The sequence below is a fragment of the Mus caroli genome, unplaced genomic scaffold (assembly GCF_978045245.1).
Source record: "Mus caroli unplaced genomic scaffold, Mus_caroli_1 scaffold_19, whole genome shotgun sequence".
NCBI classification, from domain to species: domain Eukaryota; kingdom Metazoa; phylum Chordata; class Mammalia; order Rodentia; family Muridae; genus Mus; species Mus caroli.
Genome location: NW_028227274.1, coordinates 76,128,098 through 76,148,917, shown reverse-complemented (window position 1 = coordinate 76,148,917; position 20,820 = coordinate 76,128,098). Strand labels below are relative to the sequence as shown.

The 20,820-nt window shown below is 43.2% G+C and overlaps 1 protein-coding gene across 3 annotated transcripts in view; it reads right to left on the bottom strand.

The window, feature by feature from the left end:
- The window catches only part of Epg5 (ectopic P-granules 5 autophagy tethering factor), a 95,339-nt gene that overhangs the window by 49,915 nt on the left and 24,604 nt on the right, over nucleotides 1-20,820 (bottom strand). For all 3 annotated transcript variants that reach the window (XR_015046075.1, XM_085833601.1, XM_085833602.1), the window contains exons 12-21: nucleotides 18,467-18,621; nucleotides 13,745-13,885; nucleotides 11,918-12,082; nucleotides 8,973-9,092; nucleotides 7,949-8,205; nucleotides 5,390-5,530; nucleotides 3,548-3,692; nucleotides 3,139-3,336; nucleotides 2,364-2,474; nucleotides 1,209-1,328 (exon numbers count right to left, since the gene is read on the bottom strand). Coding sequence is in view for 2 of the 3 variants with exons in the window: in XM_085833601.1 (XP_085689727.1) it covers nucleotides 1,209-1,328; nucleotides 2,364-2,474; nucleotides 3,139-3,336; nucleotides 3,548-3,692; nucleotides 5,390-5,530; nucleotides 7,949-8,205; nucleotides 8,973-9,092; nucleotides 11,918-12,082; nucleotides 13,745-13,885; nucleotides 18,467-18,621 (1,553 nt within the window). In the remaining variant the exon portion in view is untranslated. The remainder of the gene's footprint in view (nucleotides 1-1,208; nucleotides 1,329-2,363; nucleotides 2,475-3,138; nucleotides 3,337-3,547; nucleotides 3,693-5,389; nucleotides 5,531-7,948; nucleotides 8,206-8,972; nucleotides 9,093-11,917; nucleotides 12,083-13,744; nucleotides 13,886-18,466; nucleotides 18,622-20,820) is intronic.

Genomic DNA, 20,820 nt, shown 5'->3' with positions numbered 1-20,820 from the left:
CCCAGAATCAAAATCTACGTGCAGAGTCATCCAAACGCACTGGAGACAGGGCTCAGTTGAAAGCACTTGCTTAAAGACTCTGGGTTCAATTCCCGTAGTAAATTAAGAGGTAGAGGCAGGAGGATCACAATTTCAAGGTCATCTTTAACTACATTGTAAATTAGAGGCTAGCCTGTGAATACCTGAGATCCTGTCTCAAACAAATGGAAAAAAAGTTCTAAATTCTCATGTCCATTTCCTTTGCATACAAGACACTATACTGCCTTCGGGTCATGACATGGACGTGGCATTCTTGAACCCACAGCAGTTACACCTGCACACGTTTGCAGTATTAGGTGCAACAACATACTATCATGGAGGGAAGAGAGGTTCCTAAGGCCCAGCCCTCCTTGTAGATGGAGGGGAGAAAAAGAAACTTGGGGTTTTTAGATTTTTTCCTCCCTTCAGTTGAATAGCCACTAGCGAGGTAAATACACCTAATTAAACTCACTGTGTCATGGGAGGAAAAGGAGAAGATGAAGAAGAAGCAGTGGGAAGTAGACGGGACCCGCAGGATAGAAAGAGGAGGAGGAGTAATGGGAAGGAATGTTATCATGTTACAATCTAGGCACACGTGAAATGTCATGATTAAGCCCTTATGGTCACTAGCATATGCTAGCAAACACTTAAATAAAATTTTAACTTCATAGAACAAAGCAGTCAAATGATAGAGAAACCAAAAGTAAACCTGTCAAATTTTACCAGTCTCGAAAATCTCGATTTTAATAGGGCTTCTAGGGAGTGAAGAATCCCCTGACAGGCTCTGAGACCTGAAAGCAAAGTCTCTCTGACGGCTCCTCAAGTCCATTGTTACATCAGAAGCCTCAGCCCAGCCTATTTCACAGACTGATCATCAGGAGTTTTTAAAAGAATTTCCTGGTTCCAGCCCAGGCTCAGAGGCTCAAAACCTCTTAAGCAAGCATCAGGAATCCAATTTGGAACAAGTTTTAACAAGGGGTTCCTGACACAACTGGGCCACAAGGGCAACAGCAACCCCTTCATTCAGACTAGGAGCATCCTCCTCCGTGACAGGGTGGGGACTCTGAGGAGCCAACTCACCCTTCAGTTATTCCAGGAGTAGAAGACAAAGAGGCGTTAACATCTACAGTGAATGGCTCAGCGAGGGTGTAAGCCACGCCCGCTACTCACAGGCAAAACTACTACAGTACCTTTAGAGCTTGGTCAGGGCTAAACGAATTTATAACCAATTCCCTTTCAACAACTCTTCGGAGCTGAGAGTCCTCTTCAAAGATGGATTCCATGTTCAACACAGTCCATGCAAACCAAACCTATAACACCAAACAAAGGGGACTAAAAGAAGTCACTCATTCCAATTGATAATATTTCCTGTTCACAAGTTTAAGTATTTGCTAGGAATGAGGGTATGGCTCAGTGATACAGCATTTGCCTAGCATGTGTAAGTCCCTGGATTTGATCCGTAGCACTGAAAAACACACACATGCATGCAGATCTCAAGCAACAGATATTGCGTTTCCTAAGTACTTAATATATGTCTATGTTCTTGTCACATGTATACAATTAAGATAAAACAAGAAAATGAAAAATGCTAAATTCTTCTACAGCAGTGATTCTCAACCTTCCTAATGCTGCACAGATGCACACAACTCATGTTGTGGTGATCCCCAGCCATAACATTATTTTCATTACTACTTTCTAACTGTAATTTTGTTACTGTTATGACTTGTAATATAAATATCTGTTTTTGATAGTCTTCGAAGACCTCTGTGAATGGGTTATTTAACCCCTCAAAGGAGTCACAACCCACAGTTTGAGAACCGCTGATCTAGGGGGAAAATGATGAGAACTGCACTTGGTAGTAGAGAGCTCGGCAGGAAAGTCGGCCCTTCAGAGTCTCAGTGAAGCACAAAAGCAGAAGTGGAGGATGGGCATCAGTCTAGGCAGCAGTGAGGAACTGCTGTCAGCTTAGTCCCAGGAGGACCAGCTAATAGACTGAAGGATGTTACTACTGGCTTAAGAGACAAAACAGACATGACCTTATGCAGTAATGGCAAAACTGCTGCTGCTGTCTCCTCTGCCATGAGCAAGGCCAAAGCACAGTGAGCACTGACTAAGGTCTGTTCTGAGTGCTATACATACAGGTTCCGTTATAATCATCTGACTATGAGGAAACTGAAGACAGAGCAGCAGCAGCCCAAGACACAGAGCTAGCAAATGGCAGAAGCAGTCTGAAGCCTGGGCCACCTACCCCTAACACCCACTCTTAACCTCTCTCCTCTCAGCCTCTCAGTAAGGATGGTAACAAAATTAAAATGTACAAGGATCACAAGTGGCCGGCTTCGTACCTGTGTGGACGTGGACAAGCCCTCCACGAAGGAAGGCGTGATGTTCCCTGCCACAATCCAGTTCACCAAGGAAGAGAGCAGACTCCGGTCACAGTGGTAACCCAAAGCATTCTACAGCAGGGAGAAGACGAGCAACAGAGTCTTACAGAGACTTTGACTCTACCCAAGGGTATTAGCAGTTACCTCTACACTTGAAGATTCCAGCAAACACAGATTTCATGGTGCTGATGAATTCAGTCTACTCAGAACTTTGTTCTGTGTGCATCAGAGAACTCATCTACGGTTTTATCATCCCCTAAGTGTTTTTGGTGTCAGGGTAACAGCAGCTCATAGAATGTCTTTGGTAGCACCCCTCCCTGTGACTGTGGAATAGTATGGAGGGCACTGCAGTGAGCGCTTCTTTAAAGTTTTGGTAGAATTCAGCAGTGACCCAGTCAGGAGCAAAGTAAGTGACATACATGTATGAAAATATTATCTTGAACACCATGACAGGTGTACACAGTAACTGAGAAAGGATGTTAAGAGTAAGGCTGTGGAAACCACTGTCAGCTGCAGTAGTCCCCAGGGGCACACAGGGACATGCACTGAGAGCTGCAGGCCCTCCAAGTGTGCTCTTCTATCAGACAGTGACTACTGAGTGAAGACAACGTTAACATGGAACTTGGTTTAAGAGGGAGGGGGCACAGAGTATTACCAGGAATTACGGATTTACAAGACCGTTTTAGCAGCTAGGACCTAGCCAATGGCTGAGACAAATTGTCTTACAGTTAGTTACCTTGTGCTGTTGGTAGAGCAATTTTTGCACACAATCTTCCTGCATCAGGTGAAACGCTGTCTTACACAAGTGGTCCATGAGGAAGAGAATGGGCTGTTCTCGGTACCATAGATGCTGGCTTATGAGAGCCTGGACCCAGAACTCCAACACAGCCACAGGACCTACTTCATCCGGCTGAGTGCTTACACATATGTGTGCCTAGGGAGAAGCAGCTCAGGTAATGTGAATGGTTAACACCCACCCTCCCTCCCACTGTTAAAGCACATTCAAAATGCTATCCACTCCCACGAAAGCCCAACTCTAACAGCCCTCCTGTACCAAGAGATCAGAATACCCACACCCTAAGAGATAACACCACACGTTCTGTGGGAGAACAAAAGTGTTTTGAGAGATCTGTGAGGCCCCCGACCTGGATCATGCTGCTGAGAAGCTTCACATTGTCTCCATGGACGGCTCCTGTCAGATGCTGGGCCACCCTGTGGGTAACCTGCTGTGTGACCCCCTGGGGAACACCGCTGTCCAATTGTAGGAAGAGGAGAAGGTTCGACAAAAACCTGCGGGAACACAAAGGGTCACACACGTTATCTAATCAGGCAGAAGCCACCAGCTCTGTATGGGCTTCTGTTTGCTTGCTTTGTTTTTCTCTTGCTGCTCTGAGACAGGGTCTCATGGACCCCAGCTAGCCTCTAACTTATATGTTGCTGAAACTGCCCTTGAACTCCAGACCTCCCAAAATGCTGGGACACAGACACGCGCCAACACAGCAGCCTTGGGGAGATGGGTAGAGGGTGTCTAGGGATGGATCTAGAGCCATGAGCATGCTAGGCAAGTGCTCTGACACTGAGCTATGTGCCAGAGTCATTTCATTACCAGCAGATAAGTACTTATGAGGAAACAGAAAAACATCACACTGATTCCATTTATAGAACACACTGCTATTTAGGGATTCTGATAAATTTTCAAGGATTTTAGAAGGATAAAATCTTCATATTTAATGTATGCTAAAAGAAATTAAACTTCTCTATAGCACTGTAATGAACAGATCCAAGTCATATAAATAGACAAGTTAAAGGGTGATGGAAGAAAATACCTTAAAATACCACTGTCCCCTCCATGTCTCGGGCTTCTAAGCAGAAATGTCTCCAAGTTCTATAGTTCCCAAGCTTCCCTAAGTGTGCAGGATGCTAATTTTAATCTTTAAACAGTATCCCTACCTCTTTCTACTAAGGTCAAATCTGCAGGAGTGTGGGAATGCATATGTAATTTAGCTACCTCAGCTAACACTGAGCAGCAGCAAATCTGAGAAATACTGGATCCAAAGCACTTGCTTAGATAAGAAAGCTGGCACTGCCCTTAGCCCTATGCACACACTGCCTACCATGTCTACTGGACCTCCCTCCCTCCCTTCTCGCGGCTCTCTGTGAAGCCCCAGATGACCAACCCCTGCCTCCTGGACAGGTCATCTCGTCCTCTTTCCCATTCCTCTCATCTGCCCACAGCCTGTAGGCGACATCAAACAGTATTGTGGCTGGGTACTGGCACACGGCTGCTGCATGTAAGGAGCACTAGCCCAAGGTTCACAAGCAACCACTGCTCTTCTCCACACTAACCGGCTTTCTGAGAAATTCTAACGTAAGTGAGGTAGGAAATGCCTATTATAACCAATAAAATTAGAATCAGTAATCTGACATCCTGCCTGCCTCATAAAGAATAAAAATAAGTTAAAATACACATACAAAAAAATAAAACTAAGCAAATAAATAAATAAAGACAACAAAACAAACAAAAAACATTACTGAGGGCTGGAGAGATGGCTCAACAGTTAAGAGCATGACTGCTCTTGCAGAGGACCCAAGTGTGGTCCCAGCCACATCAGACATCTTACACCCAGATCCAAGGGAGCTCTGATACCCTCTTCTGGCCTCTGCAAGTATGTGCCCACACTGTCACACAGACACACAAATTACATGAAATCAAAAATAAAAATAAGCCTTAAGAAAAAAGTAGTCAGTTAAATGGGGGGGGGGGAGCAGTAAAATAATAAAATACAAACTATGTTCAAATGGATTGGAAAATAATACTTGTACCCCTCTCTACAAACTGAGAGGAAAAAAACCACCACCACCAAGCAAGCAAACAAAATCCTGCTGGACACCATTGCCCCATTGCCTTCGAGTCGACTCTAGAAAGCAGACACCCATTCTCTGTCCTGTGCACTCGCTGGGGCACATCTCCCGCAGGATATACTCACTGCTCGTTCTTCAGAAGGTAGCACTGGTAAGGGTAGAACACAGGCAGGATCTTATCTAGGGCATGGACCACTGCTCTCAGATGCCGTGACTGGACCAGCACGCCCAGCAGTGGGATGCCTTCTGCACAGAACTTCTCAAGGCTGGAGAAGACAGAGGGGACCGTGAGCACTCAGCAGCCCATGCATCAAGTTACAGTCCTCCGATGAGATACAAGCTGGACTGCCTCAGTTCCCAGAACTTTCATGACTCACCCACACACAGACATTCTACACTCAGAACCTAGACATGCAGAGTTCCTAAAATCTCATCTATATTTTCATCAGTTAGATGAGAGTGTTGAAAGCAATGCGCCCAGGTCTACAAGATGTCCAGGAACAAGAGGAAGAGCAAAGCTGGCCCTGCTTAAGGATTCTAGACATCACAGCAGCAAAGGGAAGGTCGTGAAGTGAGCTCAGCCTGGCAGCCTAGACAGCAGTGTGTCAAATACATCTTCTTTTCCTTTGAGATCATTTATTACCAATATTACTGAATAACAATAAACAATAGTATTTTGTTTCTTTGGTTGGCTGTTTTTTGTTTTGTTTCAGTTTGTAGAGGTACATGTATTATTTTCTAATATATTTGAACCGTATTTTGTATTTTCTCATTTTACTGACTCTTTTTAGTTTATCTGACTTAAAAGATTTCTTTTTATTTTGAATTTGAAATGTAATCATTTGAATAAATATAGGGGGAAATAGAAGTTGACATATATAAAGATAAAACTTCTCATTCTTACAACTGCAAAATACTGTTGCAGAAGACTTGAGTAAATTAGGGGAAATATATTCAATAGGAATCTTATAGCATCATTTTCAAATAATACAGACAGCCAGGTGTGGTCACACAGGAGGCAGACACAGGTGGATTCCTATGAGTTCAAAGTCAGGCTGCTCTAAACAGAGTTCCAGGCAGCCAAGACTACACATAGTAAGAGTCTCCTAACAATCTAAACCAAAATAAGAATGAGCATGAAAGTCAAGAGCAAAAAAAAAAAAAACATTTCTTCTACGGTTACACTGGATGAGAACATAACACTGTATTTCCCCTGTTATATCAAACAGGAAAGATAAGTTAGATAAAGAAGAACTCAGACGAGGCTCTCATCAGAATGTTCCAAGAGCAGGCGCAGCGGAAGCAGTGGACTCTCCCCGCTTTCTTTATTCTGAACTTTCCTATACTGCTTTTACTCTAAGAAGAAAAAAAAAGTCTCCAAAAAATAAAAGTTAATAGTGCAAAGGCTACCATGTAAGGAGCATTTACAACAGTAACAATAAAAAACACAGAATTATATATACTTTATATGTATTTTAGAGTGTCTATAATTGGAACCTCTAAAAAGAAAAACAAAGTGTGGAACAGAATAAAGGCTGGGGTGGTTAAGAACTTGTATTTCTCTTCCAAAAAGACAGTTCCCAACAGCCATGGCCAGGCTGTAGCCCATGCTCCAGGGGATCCACACATGCTGGTCTACACAGTACCTACACACATGCTGGCCTACACATGCACCTACACACATGACAGCATTCATACTCATATACATAAATTTAAAATATAAAATATATTTTAAAACAATGTTTTAGCATGACATTTCTGGGTGACTTTCTGATTACTATTCCCTGTCTACTCGATGTAATACTTGTGTATAGCTGAAGTCTGTCTGTCTACTCTACTCTCAGCCCCAGCCCACAGGCTGCTTTAAATTACTTCTGTTCTACTCCGATTGTAGCTATGGAACCAATTCTAAAGGGAAACACTTACTGTCTCCTTCACTCGAATCAGTAATCATTATGTACTGAAAGAACCCAGTCCCAGAATGGGTACAGCATCCAGAGAAATCATGAAACCAGTTTGGGAAGCAAGCTAGCGTTAAAGAGTCAACAAGCCAGACACTGTTCTGAGTATGTATGTACTGAGTGTTGTGACTAACTTAAGCCTCATCAACCAGTCAATACGATCATTTCCATCTTAGAGGCAAGGAACTATTCTAGCACCTGAGCTCCTGGGTATAATGTGTTAGGCCTAAAGGTCTAAATAACCACACCTCCTTCTAGAATATTCTGCATCAACCACCCTCTCTTGCCTATTTTCTAATTTGTCCTCCCAGCTATCCATCAACTCTGTTCAACTTCAGTTAAGGGTACTTCCTCTCTTTCCTCCGCTCACGTCCTCCGGACCAGGGCCCTTCCTACGTCCCCTCTCTCTATCACATTCATCCACTGTCTACTTAACCTTAAGCTCTGTAGACACAAAGGACTGAAACAAGTCCCCACCTCGAGCTCCTACGAGGGAGATTTAGATGGGTTTAAGCTGCATATTTGTTTTGGCAAATGAACAGGAATGAATTTGGGTACTACTCTCTCTTTCTAAGCTCCCTTTATAAATTATTAAACAAGGCTCATTATTTGACCCTAATTAACCCCCAATGGGTTTAACGAAGGCCTCATGATTGGGATGTGAACAGATGAGAGTCTAGAACGCCTACCTACAAGTTACCCTGGAGGTTCACCAGACAGTACCTGTGGCCAATAGCTGTCACAGCTAAAGCAAGATAGCAGCCAATGGGCAAGCCTGATTTCACAGCCTTCAAGAGAGGGTGAAACATGGACGATTCTGTCATGTCTGGTACTGTGCTGCAGAAGGGAACGACTGGAAAGTTCTGTCTTCCAAAATCATTTTTGTGCAATTTTAACCTCAAGATCAAATTCCAGGCCCACTGGTTAAATGAGGTCTCAGGAGTCTCTCCATATCGAACAATACTGGCCAAATAGGAAACCTGAAACAATCGTTCATTTAAACAATGTTAATCACATACCCATCAGGCCAGTGACGGCATCTGCCCACTTCTGTCTGTGACTGATGACGCCTGGGAAGAGGACGTGTCACACACTGCCCTTCGACTGGCCTCCGCAGCACTGTAGTAGAGCAATGCCCCACTCACAGCCCCTCACCCCACTTACCTTTGCTTTGTGAACCTGATCCCAGCTGCTCAAGCAGAAGAACAGAAAGGCTGACGCTCAGCCCCACTGTGCTGTCTGCTCAACAAATCAAAGCTAGGGGCCCTGCTGATATCCTTCACCAATTTAGTGGCAATAAAAACTAGTATCATGCCACCAATAATCTAACTATCAATCTGCAGAATCTTCAAAACTGATACTCACTTCTCCTGAGTTGTACATGTAAGCTCCATTTATCTCTATAACTCACGCCAAATTCTGAAACACTGATGGTCACAAAAAGATTATTTTTGCCATGTGTTGTAGGGCAGGTCTTTAATCCCAGAACTTGGGAGGCAGAGCCAGGCAGATCTCTGTAATTTCGAGGCCAAACTGGTCTATATAAAGAGTTTCAGGCCAGCAAGGGCCAACAGCGAGACCATATCTCCAAAATAAAAAACAAAATTTTAAGAAAAATCTTTTAAAACTATAGAAATTAAATTTTGTATCTTGAACTGGCAGAAATAAAATCAAAACTATAAGTTCATCTTCCCAGGCAGTTTTTAAGTGAAAACTTGTATTCTCAGTAAAGACAAAGAGTTAATACCTGTTTCATACTTTCAGAAATAAGCCCAGTATAAGGTTTCTGTGCCAGGTATTTCTGATAAGCCTCGAGAACCAGTAAGGCCACTTCAGTGTGCAATGCTTGATCCAAATGAAGGGTACCCTATTGAAAAAAAAAAAAAAAAAAAACAAATAAACAAGTCCACAACTATACCATCCTGTAGTCAGTAGATAGTCCTTTCAACAACTACAAAGACGGAACAGTAAAACAGGACACTGCATTCAGAAGATACATGTTTCCAAACTCGTCCCTCCCTGAAGTGAAATTACAAAATGACAACAGGGGGAGGCCCTCAAATCTACAAAGCAAGTACACTGCACCAAGTCCCGTGTCAGCCTCAAACCCCAAACAAGCGCCTCTGACTGTAATTGCCCACCCCATCCTACAAGCTCCTTAAAGAACCTACATGATAGGCTAAGAGCATTGCCACCTATCAAAAATGTTTATTCTTAATCACACAGGATTACATCAAGTCTAAACTCCTGTCTGTTGTTTCATCGTCAATGATATACTCAAAAACATGCACAAATACTGCCTTTTAAGCCTACAATACTGCCTTTCAAGCCTACAATACTGCCTTTCCAGCCTACAATACTGCCTTTCCAGCCTGCCGCATTTCCAAATAGTCTTCTTTGTACTTTTCTTTTTTGTTTGTTTGTTTGCTTTTGTTTTGTTTTGGTGTTTTGTTTTTTGTTTTTTGATTTTTTTTTTTTTTTTGAGACAGGGTTTCTCTGTGTAGCCCTGGCTGTCCTGGAACTCACTCTGTAGACCAGGCTGGCCTCGAACTCAGAAATCCACCTGCCTCTGCCTCCCAAGTGCTGGGATTGAAGGCATTTGCCACCACTGCCCAGCTTTTCACTTTTCAAAACCTCCGTTCCCTGGCCCTTTCAGAGGCTGACCCATGACTCTAACAAAGGAGGGAGGAGACAAGCAGGGGGCTCTGCATGCAGACATCTGGGAAATGGAAAGCAAAGGTGTTCCATTTGCAGACTGGAGAATGTAAAGTTGGAAAAATGCCCCTGTGGCTCTCACTCTTCACTGAGAGAAGGCCTAGAGGAACCCCACCCAGTAAGGTGGTTTGATTATGCTTGGCCCAAGGAGTGGCACTATTAGGAGGTGTGGCCTTCCTGGGCATATGTGTGGCCTTGTTGGAGGAAGTGTGTCACTGTAGGCTTTAAGGTTCTATGCTTAAGCTCCACCCAAAACACAGGAGAGGACCCTCCTCCTGGCTCTCGGCAGAAGACATTCTCCTTCTGGCTGCCTTCAGATCAAGTCAGCCTACACAATGCCATGCTTCCCACCACGAAGATATTGTCTAAACCTCTGAAACTGTAAGACAAACCCAATTAAATGTTTGCCTTTATAAGAGTTGCCTTGGTCAACAATGGAAACCCTAGGACACCCAGGAAGCAGAAACACCCCATGATGGGCTCTCTGGAATTAGTCTCCCCACCTGTACAACACCATCCCATGAGTGCAAACCATACAACACAGTGCAAACATTAAATGATTTGCTCAAAACCAAAGCTGCCGCACAGTTGTAGAGAGCTAATTTCGCCCCTTGTCCCTGCCAAACGTTTGTATTCTCATTACTAAGACCCGGGTAAAGAGGCAGGAAACTGTAACAGTCAAAATCACTAGCATGTCTCTTAGGAGACTTGACATACAGCAAGCCCTTAGTAATAACTATTAATGCATCTCAACTGAGGAATTCACTTCAGCAGTTTCTCTAGCTTGTTGCAATAACTCTATGAGAAGCCCTACTAATATTAATCTACAGATGGGCAATTAATGCCCAGAGTTCAGGAAACTTGTTAAGAGTCACCCTGTCAGGAGGTCGCAGAGCTGAGATCAGAGCAAAGTCAAACTTGTAATTAAGGCCCACTGTAGAGAACAACTCTGGCAATGGCATTCAGGACTCACTGCAGAAGGGGCAGCAGAAACAATCAGGAGGAAATGAAGTAACTAGGCAGAGATAAGACCAAACCCTCAAACGGTCTAAGATCAAGGGAAGATTTGTGTTTGAATTCGCTCTCTTCCTCCCTCTCTCCCCACCCCCCTCTGACTGTGTGTGCACATGTGAAGGCCACTTGTCAGCAAGTTCCATGGTGGATCAGCCTGTGTCCACCTCTCCAAAGCTGAGCTTACGGGACGGGCACTCAGTATTCACGCGGTTACTAGGGATGGAACTTGGGTTCTCATGTTTATGCAGCAAGTACTTTACCAACTGAGTCAACTCCTAGGCAACACAAGGTTTCTTTTCTTTTTTTTTTTTTTTGGTTTTTTGAGACAGGGTTTCTCTGTATAGCTCTGGCTGTCCTGGAACTCACTCTGTAGACCAGGCTGGCCTCGAACTCAGAAATCCACCTGCCTCTGCCTCCCGAGTGCTGGGATTAAAGGCGTGTGCCACCACGCCCGGCACAAGGTTTCTTAATGTAGAATACATTCATTAGCAGCCATCACTGGAAAGAGAGGCCCATTGGTTGTGCAAACTTTATATGCCCCAGTACAGGGGAACACCAGGGCCAAAAAGTGGGAGTGGGTGGGTAGGGGAGTGGGGGGGGGGGGTATGGGGGACTTTTGGGATAGCACTGGAAATGTAAATGAGGAAAATACCTAATAAAAATGTTAAAAAAGAAAAAAAAGAAACTTAAAAAAAAAAAAAGGAGGATATTCATGACACAAAACAGAATTAAAGAAAAGATACTTTGTGGGATATAGCTAAGTGGGAGAGTGTCTTCCAGACATGTACAAAGCTCTAGGCACAATCCCCAGAGGGGAGAGAGAGGAAGAGGAGGGGAGTCTAAACTCTCATACAGCTGAAAGAATCTGCTGGCCTCACAGTGGCCCAGAGATGTCACTGCTTAAGGAAATCCTTTCCTGAAACTGACACATGTAAAGTCTCCTACTTCTCGGAAACAGCATACCTGTTCAGTAAATCCCCAATTCAATCCTTCGAGGATCACACAGGCCAACTTGTTCTTCACTGCTGTCAGATTATAATTCAATAACCAGTCCCGAATCACAGCTATCTCTGGGGCAGAAGGTCGCCAAAGATACAAAGGCAGTTCTTTAAACAAGTATAAAGAAACCTTTTTAAAAAGAAAACAGTAATAATTAAATTTAAGACAAGAACATTATTAAACTCTTGCAAAATTTCCTTGGAAAAGATGTGGAGGTAAATTTGATTTTGAGACAAGTAAAATTATAATTATGGACAAACAAATAAAATTAAATGCATTTTTAAGCTAATGATATACCTAGAACACAGTTTTTTTAGTATGTAAATTGTTACGTTTCTATCCAGGTAAACTATCATACCAAAACACAAATTTAAAGTGATGATAAATCTGAAAAAGTCACTGATTTTTTTTTTCTTCTATACAATGAAAGCAATCTGGTGTTGAGACAGCTAATAGGTCAGTGTGAGGGCAGATGAGACAAAACCAAAAGTTGATAACTTCCGAAACTGGATGCTAGGTTCACTGTGTAATTCTATTTATCAGAGTGTGTATGCACATGTGCCTGTGTGTACGTGTGTACGTGTGTGTGTGTGTGTGTGTGTGTCCGAGTCCTAAGTGTGGACAAGCACAGGCTTGGTGTGGGTGCACATGGGGATCCTAGGACAGTTTTGTGGAACCGGCTAAGCCACCTTGACAGTCCTCTACTTGACATATATTTCAAATATTCTAATTAAAATGGGTTTTAAAACCTGTTAGTAAAAAAAAAAAAGTCTACAATACTACTTTTAAATTACCTGTATGTACAAATTAAGAAAATGCAGGTTGACAATCATAAAATTCCCTTTAAGAGAGTGATCAGGAGAATAACTAACTTTACAATGTCATTTTTGTTTTATGGGTTTTTTTGAGGCAAGGTCTTACTCAATAGCCCAGAGTGGTGTGTAACATGTCTATGTAGCCTAGACTAACGTGGAACTCCCTGTGATTCTCCTGTCTCAGCCTCCAAAGTACTAAGAATCCAGGCAAGAGTCACTGTGTTAACTGATCCTTTTATAATGTCTTAAACAGGGCTCTTCAATTAAAAGACAGTGCAAGTAATATATGAAGTTCTTATTGGTATGATGCCAGTCTTGATTTTCAGCTTAACTACAGCTGAATCAACTAAAACTGGTGCATCTGTGAGGCACAACCGTGAGGGATTTTCTTGACTGGCCCATTTGTGCTGGGAAGACCCACCCTATATTTGGGCCATACCTTCTGTGGCAGTGCACATAATAAGACATGGAAGAAGAAAACTTTTACATGTTGCCTGCCTGCCTACGCTGTCACTAGCAAGTTCATCCATCCTGCTGCCGAGGCGTTCCTGTACTGCTACTAGAACCTACTTCTTTGGATCCAGAGCCTCTCTAGGAATCCCCCGGAACTCCAGCATCAGACATCCTGCCTCATGGATTAAGCAACTGCCAGATTCTTGGCCCGTCCAATGGGAGACAGCCTCCTGTAACTACCCAGACCACAACTGGTACTGTACTCTAATAATAAGCCTCCTTTATATCTGTGACTGTACTCTAATAAGCCTCCTTTATATCTGTATCCATAGTCAACCTATCAGGCCTGCTCCCAGAGAACCCTGGCTAGTACAATCTGAGTGTGGTGCGCCTGTTAATCTGTGACAAGTGACACTACAAAGTTGACAGTGTCTCCTTTAATCTCTAGAAGATTAAAGGCATGCACCATGATGCTCAGCTACTTCAGGACTCCTTTAAAATGCCAAATAGTCAGCACTCTTACCATTCCGACCTGGTCAATGGTCTCCTGCACTCTGTCCAAAAGGACAGAGATAATCTCAGGGTGAACAGCTGCAATGGCTCCCAAAAGCTCTCGACCAACCTTTGAGAAAGTCTCTCTAGTAGACAGTGTGACATAAGATACCTAAATGAGAGGTAAAGAAAGAAATGATAGTTTTAATACTAGTTAACAATTAAAGCACATTTCCATAGACTTTGCTCCACAAAACATAATCTCACACTGAGCCTCAGAAACTTGTCAGAACTTGTGATCGCAAACTATGCACCTTGAGGCTAGAAGGTGTTAGAGAAGGAACAGGGAAATGGCAACTATTTACAGCCTGAGTTCAAGTGCTGGATTCACAAACTAAATCCCAGCAGAGCCTGGTGCGCATGGGCCTGAGGCCACAAACACTAGGGGAATCCCTTGAGTCCATTAGTTGGTGACCAGCTTGGGCAACACAGTAAAGTCTCATCTCAAAAAGACCATTGGTGGTGAAACAAATGACACTCTGGCGGAAGCCACGCTGTGGCCTCTGGGGACAGCGAGTGCTTTGCAGATGGAACTCTGTGTGGCAAGACCCTTGGCAGATTCCTACCGGGCAAGGACCTATAGACAGGACGCTGCTGCAGCCCCTGTAGGATCTTAAGGAGCACCTGAGCTTCAAGTCCTCCGGGCTCTTCACTGTTTATCCTTATGGCAATAGTTAGTTTCACTTTGTCAGTTGTGACTACGGCCTGGTGAATTGAGAACGGGTCTTTGATAATTTCCTGAAAGCGTCTGCAGAGAATGAAGCCCTCTTTGCAGCTTACCATAGGAACCGCTCTCAGGCTGTCCCTGGCGGCCTCTGCACCTGAGTAACCAGGAGGAAGTCACTAAGATCAATGATTTCCTGCTTAACTGTTTTAAAGTGAGAACTATGTTCTAAGAGCTTAGATGATGATGTTAAGGACTTATGGAACATTCAAGGAAAAAATACAGGGCACAAAAGGTCAGATATCCTTCCAGTGGGGGGAAAAAATTGACAAAGGAATCTAAATCTCCCAGTCCCCTTGAAGGCAAAAGTACAAGCAGAAGATGCCAAGAAGAGAAACTTGGTCCCAACAGTCAGTATCTAACTGGGCCACCCTGTCTGGCCACAGTGGGAGAGGATGTGCTAGCTCCAATGTGCCTGGATGGGGGGATACCGAGAGGGTCCTCCACTCACTCAGAGGAGAAGAGGGAAGAGTTAGGAAAGGGACTGTGTGAGGGGGGACCAGGAGGTGAGGGCAGCAATCAGGATATAAACTGAATTAATTAATTAACTAATTAATTAATTGGGGAAAAAAGAATCAAGTTTCAATTATTGCCTTTCTAAGAATGTATGAAGACTCGGATCATACTGCTGTCCCCACAAAAGTGATATGTGGGCCATAGAAATTAGAGTCACACCCAAAACTATTTATTCTAGGTATGGTATCATATCTTCTGCTGATTATCAAATATAAAAGCATCATACTGTTAAAGACTAACCATAGAGGAAAAAAAAATGGGTAATGTTGATGATCTTGGAGAGTGATTAAAGACACAACTCAAAACCGCTCACGCTTGAGTGCTGTGGAACTTGAATAAATAATGGAAGACGGCTCGAGCTATTTAGAGCTTAAATATCAACATGTGGTTACTGTCTTCATTTTCACCAACACCACACCTCCATCCTCAGCCCAGAACTCCCCTGGAGCTGGACTCTGGCAAGTACCAAAATTTATTAATGTGAGAAAAATCACTAAAATTATTTTTAAATATAATTCATAGAAATACATAATCTCTCCTACAAAATCAAAACCTAGGAGTTTCTAAAATCTTGGCATATAGGACTGTCTTCCAAGCCAAACAAACACAGACCTCAGAAGTTCATTATGCCCGTTTACAAATGAGCATCAGAGCTAGGCTTGTTCACGGCTGACTCGCTCAGAGGAGGGAGAAGAGGGGTGTACAGGCCCGGCTGAGTGTGCAGCCTTGCCCTAACTGCACACCACCGCAGGCTTCTGGGAGCCAGGGGAGGTGAGATCCCTGCAACCTTCGCATTTCTCCTCTCTTAGAGAAGGAGCAGAGAAAAACTACAGAACGAAAGGATTTCCCCTACACAGCTGGTCACTGTGTAGACCAAGAAGATAAAGGCAGACTGGCAAGTTACCTTTTCTGTTTAAGATGGGACTCTAATAGAGAGCTAAACCAAAACTTCTTTCCCAAGTTCAATGTTCCATGTTCTCACTTTGAGTGACTTGGAGGCCATCTCTCCATGTCACCGGCAGGAACACTGAAATGGCATTAGCTGTGTGGCTATAGCAGACACAATATGAGCTCTATGTCCAACTGTGCTAAACTGTTCATTCCTTACCAAAAGTTGACATCGAATGTCAAGAGAGAAGAATGGGAAAAAGAATTATAAATCTGTATGATTTTCTTTCAACAAATGGTGCTGGCACAACTGGTTGTTAACATGTAGAAGAATGCGAATCGATCCATTCCTATCTCCTTGTACTAAGGTCAAGTCTAAGTGGATCAAGGAACTTCACATAAAACCAGAGACACTGAAACTTATAGAGGAGAAAGTGGGGAAAAGCCTTGAAGATATGGGCACAGGGGAAAAATTCCTGAATAGAACAGTAATGGCTTGTGCTGTAAGATCGAGAATTGACAAGTGGGACCTCATGAAACTACAAAGCTTCTGCAAGGCTAAAGACACCATCAATAAGACAAAAAAACCACCAACAGATTGGGAAAGGATCTTCACCTATCCTAAATCAGATAAGGGACTAATATCCAATATATATAAAGAACTCAAGAAGGTGGACTCCAGAAAGTCAAATAACCCCATTAAAAAATGGGGCTCAGAACTGAACAAAGAATTCTCACCTGAGGAATACCGAATGGCAGAGAAACACCTAAAAAAATGTTCAACATCCTTAATCATCAGGGAAATGCAAATCAAAACAACCCTGAGATTCCACCTCACACCAGTCAGAATGGCTAAGATCAAAAATTCAGGTGACAGCAGATGCTGGCGAGGATGTGGAGAAAGAGGAACACTCCTCCATTGTTGGTGGGATTGCAAGCTTGTACAACCACTCTGGAAATCAGTCTGGCGGTTCCTCAGAAAATTGGACATAGTACTACCGGAGGATCCAGCAATACCTCTCCTAGGCATATATCCAGAAGATGTCCCAACCGGTAAAAAGGACACATGCTCCACTATGTTCATAGCAGCCCTATTTATAATAGCCAGAAGCTGGAAAGAACCCAGATGTCCCTCAACAGAGGAATGGATACAGAAATTATGGTATATTTACACAATGGAGTACTACTCAGCTATTAAAAAGAATGAATTTATGAAATTCCTAGCCAAATGGATGGACCTGGAGGGCATCATCTTGAGTGAAGTAACACAATCACAAAAGAACTCACACAATATGTATTCATTGATAAGTGGATATTAGCCCAAAACTTAGGATACCCAAGATATAAGATACAATTTGATAAACGCATGAAACTCAAGAAGAATGAAGACCAAAGTGTGGACACTGTGCACCTTCTTAGAATTGGGAACAAAACACCCAGGGAAGGAGTTACAGAGACAAAGTTCGTAGCTGTGATGAAAGGATGGACCATTTAGAGACTGCCGTATCCAGGGATCCATCCCATAATCAGCTTCTAAACGCTGACACCATTGCATAGACTAGCAAGGTTTTGCTTAAAGGACCCAAATTTAGCTGTCTCTTGTGAGACGATGCCGGGGCCTAGCAAACACAGGAGTGGATGTTCACAGTCAGCTATTGGATGTATCACAGGGCTCCCAATGGAGAAGCTAGAGAAAGTACCCAAGGAGCTAAAGGGATCTGCAACCCTATTGTTGGAACAACATGATGTACTAACCAGAACCCCGGAGCTCTTGTCTCTAGCTGCATATGTATCGAAAGATGGCCTAGTCGGCCATCAAAGGAAAGAGAGGCCCATTGGACTTGCAAACTTTATATGCCCCAATATAGGGGAATGCCAGGGCCAAAAGAATGGGAATGGGTGGGTAGGGAAGTGGGGGGCGCTATGGGGGACTTTTGGGATAGCATTGGAAATGTAATTGAGGAAAATATGTAATAAAAATATTAAAAATCAAAAAAAAAATCTGTATGATTTTCAAAATTCCTTATGGCAGATGATGCTGTTTTGACTCTCCATCCCACCCATAAGAGCAGGTGGCAGCTCAGTAAGTCACTTTTTTTTTAAAGCGCTACCGAAGAATGGATGGAGAGCACGGAAGCCCTAAGCACTGACAGAGCTCCACACTCTGACCTCATAGATCCCACACTCTGACCTCATAGATCCCACACTCTGACCTCATAGATCCCACACTCTGACCTCATAGATCCCACACTCTGACCTCATAGATCCCACACTCTGACCTCATAGATCCCACACTCTGACCTCATAGATCCCACACTCTGACCTCATAGATCCCACACTCTGACCTCATAGATCCCACACTCTGACCTCATAGATCCCACACTCTGACCTCATAGATCCCACACTCTGACCTCATAGATCCCACACTCTGACCTCATAGATCCCACACTCTGACCTCATAGATCCCACACTCTGACCTCATAGATCCCACACTCTGACCTCATAGATCCCACACTCTGACCTCATAGATCCCACACTCTGACCTCATAGATCCCACACTCTGACCTCATAGATCTCCAGGACAATGATTTTTATGAAGTCTTCATCCACATTGGTTCTTCTGGCTCGAGCCATCTGAGCAAAGGCCGTGAGGAGACAGATCTCCTCTGAGCTGTTGATGGAAGAAAGACACTTCTCAAAGCTCGCAAAATGTTCTGGGTCTGCAATTCACAGCAAAAAAATAAAATGAAGAAACAGGATCATATACTGAGTTACACTATCACAAAGAAAGGCGACATAAAAATTAAAACTTTACAGATATTTAAAGATAAAAAGAATCTTCCCTTTCCAAAATGGATCCCTAGCAGTTCAGAAGCTGAAAAGCCGGCCTCTGAGAGCCCAACAAACAGAAATATAGTGTAGACTCAGAGCAAAAAGTTAGCATTAACGCCGGGCGTGGTGGCGCACGCCTTTAATCCCAGCACTCGGGAGGCAGAGGCAGGCGGATTTCTGAGTTCGAGGCCAGCCTGGTCTACAAAGTGAGTGCCAGGACAGCCAGGGCTACACAGAAAAACCCTGTCTCGAAAAACCAAAAACAAAAACAAAAAAAACAAAAAAAAAAGTTAGCATTAAACTATGCCTCATCTTGCAAAAACTATTTTAAAAGATTAAATGAAGCAGAGAACTTGGTACAAATCTGGAGGATAACCCAAAACAGTGCAAAGTGCTGCTGCTGTCAGGCGCTGGGTGTCACTGCCAACCCACGGGCACAGGGGACTCTCCTGGGCTCGTTTTCAACCACAGGAATGTAGACACTGTCACGGCAAACTGTCACAGCCAGCAACCACTAGCATAAGCATGGCACTCAAACCCAGCAGATTAGCTCGTAAACTAAGATGACGAACAGGAAGTTGTTAAAACAGGCAGTACATAACCCACTCAGCCTCGTTCTCAGAGGATGCTGTGTAAGCAATATTATACTTTGTTAATACAGAACTTTGTAACTTATCAATTTGATAGCTCTGTAATACATGTAAGAACCAGGTGCAAAAAACAAAAATTTTACAAAAACATATGGGCAAAAAGCCCATTTATGAAATATATTCCAGCTGAGGCTAGAAGTACTTGGGACAGAAGATGGCACTACAGCAGAGAGCTAACGAGGACGAGCCTGAGTCAGAGGCCATGCTTATCATTCTCAGGCCCTGCCCAGGAAGGACTGCCACTCTCTCACCTGCGTCTGTCACTTCACCCACAGAATTAGTGGCCAGAGAAGAGGCTGTGAAACCCTGAGAGCAGGTAGGTCACATTCAACTACAGAAACAGTAATTCGAGCATCTCCCAGGACAGTGCGGAAATGTTTCATGAAGCAGACAAGTGCAAAAAAACAAACAACAACAAAAAAGCAACAAATTTGAAACAGGACGGCAAATAAACAGAAAGGAGGTTTGTGTAGAACATATATACACAAAATAGAATGAAGGAAAAAATAATGAATAGCTGCAAAAACCTGCCAATAATATAATTTTTTTCTTTCTCCTTGTTTAGATTTGTTGTTGCTGTTTCTGCTGCTGCTGCTGCTGCTGCTGCTGCTGCTGCTGCTGCTGCTGCTGAGTTTCTAAGTAGCCCTGGCTGTCCGAGAACTCACTAAACCTACCTGGTCTCCAACTCAAGAGATCTGCCTGCCTCTGAGATTAAAGGTGCTTTTTCTTTTAAGCAATGCAGAGGTTTAAAAATTTAGAAGAGATTTTGGTATATTTTTAATTCTACTAGTATTGTATTATGTTTTATTCCATATTTCCTTTAATATGAAGGGTAATGGATAAATATCTCTATATCTAACTAAATTGTCTGAATTTTTTTGTTTTAGTTTTAGCTTTTTAGTTTTTGTGAGACAGGGTCTCACTACACAGCCCTGGTCGTCTTGGACCACGTAGGCCAGATTGTGTTGGAATCAAAGGCATGGACTATCCCATGCCCGGTTCATACTCTTTTTAAAAAATGGTTCATTTATTTGTATTTTACAAGTATGGGCAGTTCTGCCTGCATGTATATGGATGCAATACATATACGTACAGTTCAGAGGCAGCCAGAGGGTGCTGCGTCTCCTGGCACTCCCCCTGTAAGCAATAGGAACCAAACCTGGTCCTCTACATGAACATTTTAACACTGTAAATAAATATCCTGCAGCTCAATATGAGTATGCATTAAACATAATCAAGTCTTCACTCGGGCTCACTTCTGCTGTGTCAGTTTGGGGGGTATTTTGTTGCTGAGGATTGAACCCGGAACCTTACACAAACTAAGCACACACACCGACTACCACTGTGCTACACAGTTAAGTGTTTGAAGGATTACACTCTACCTCTTACCTACTTCATAAAATCAGTACAATTAAGGAAAAATAAAACAGAAAAAAA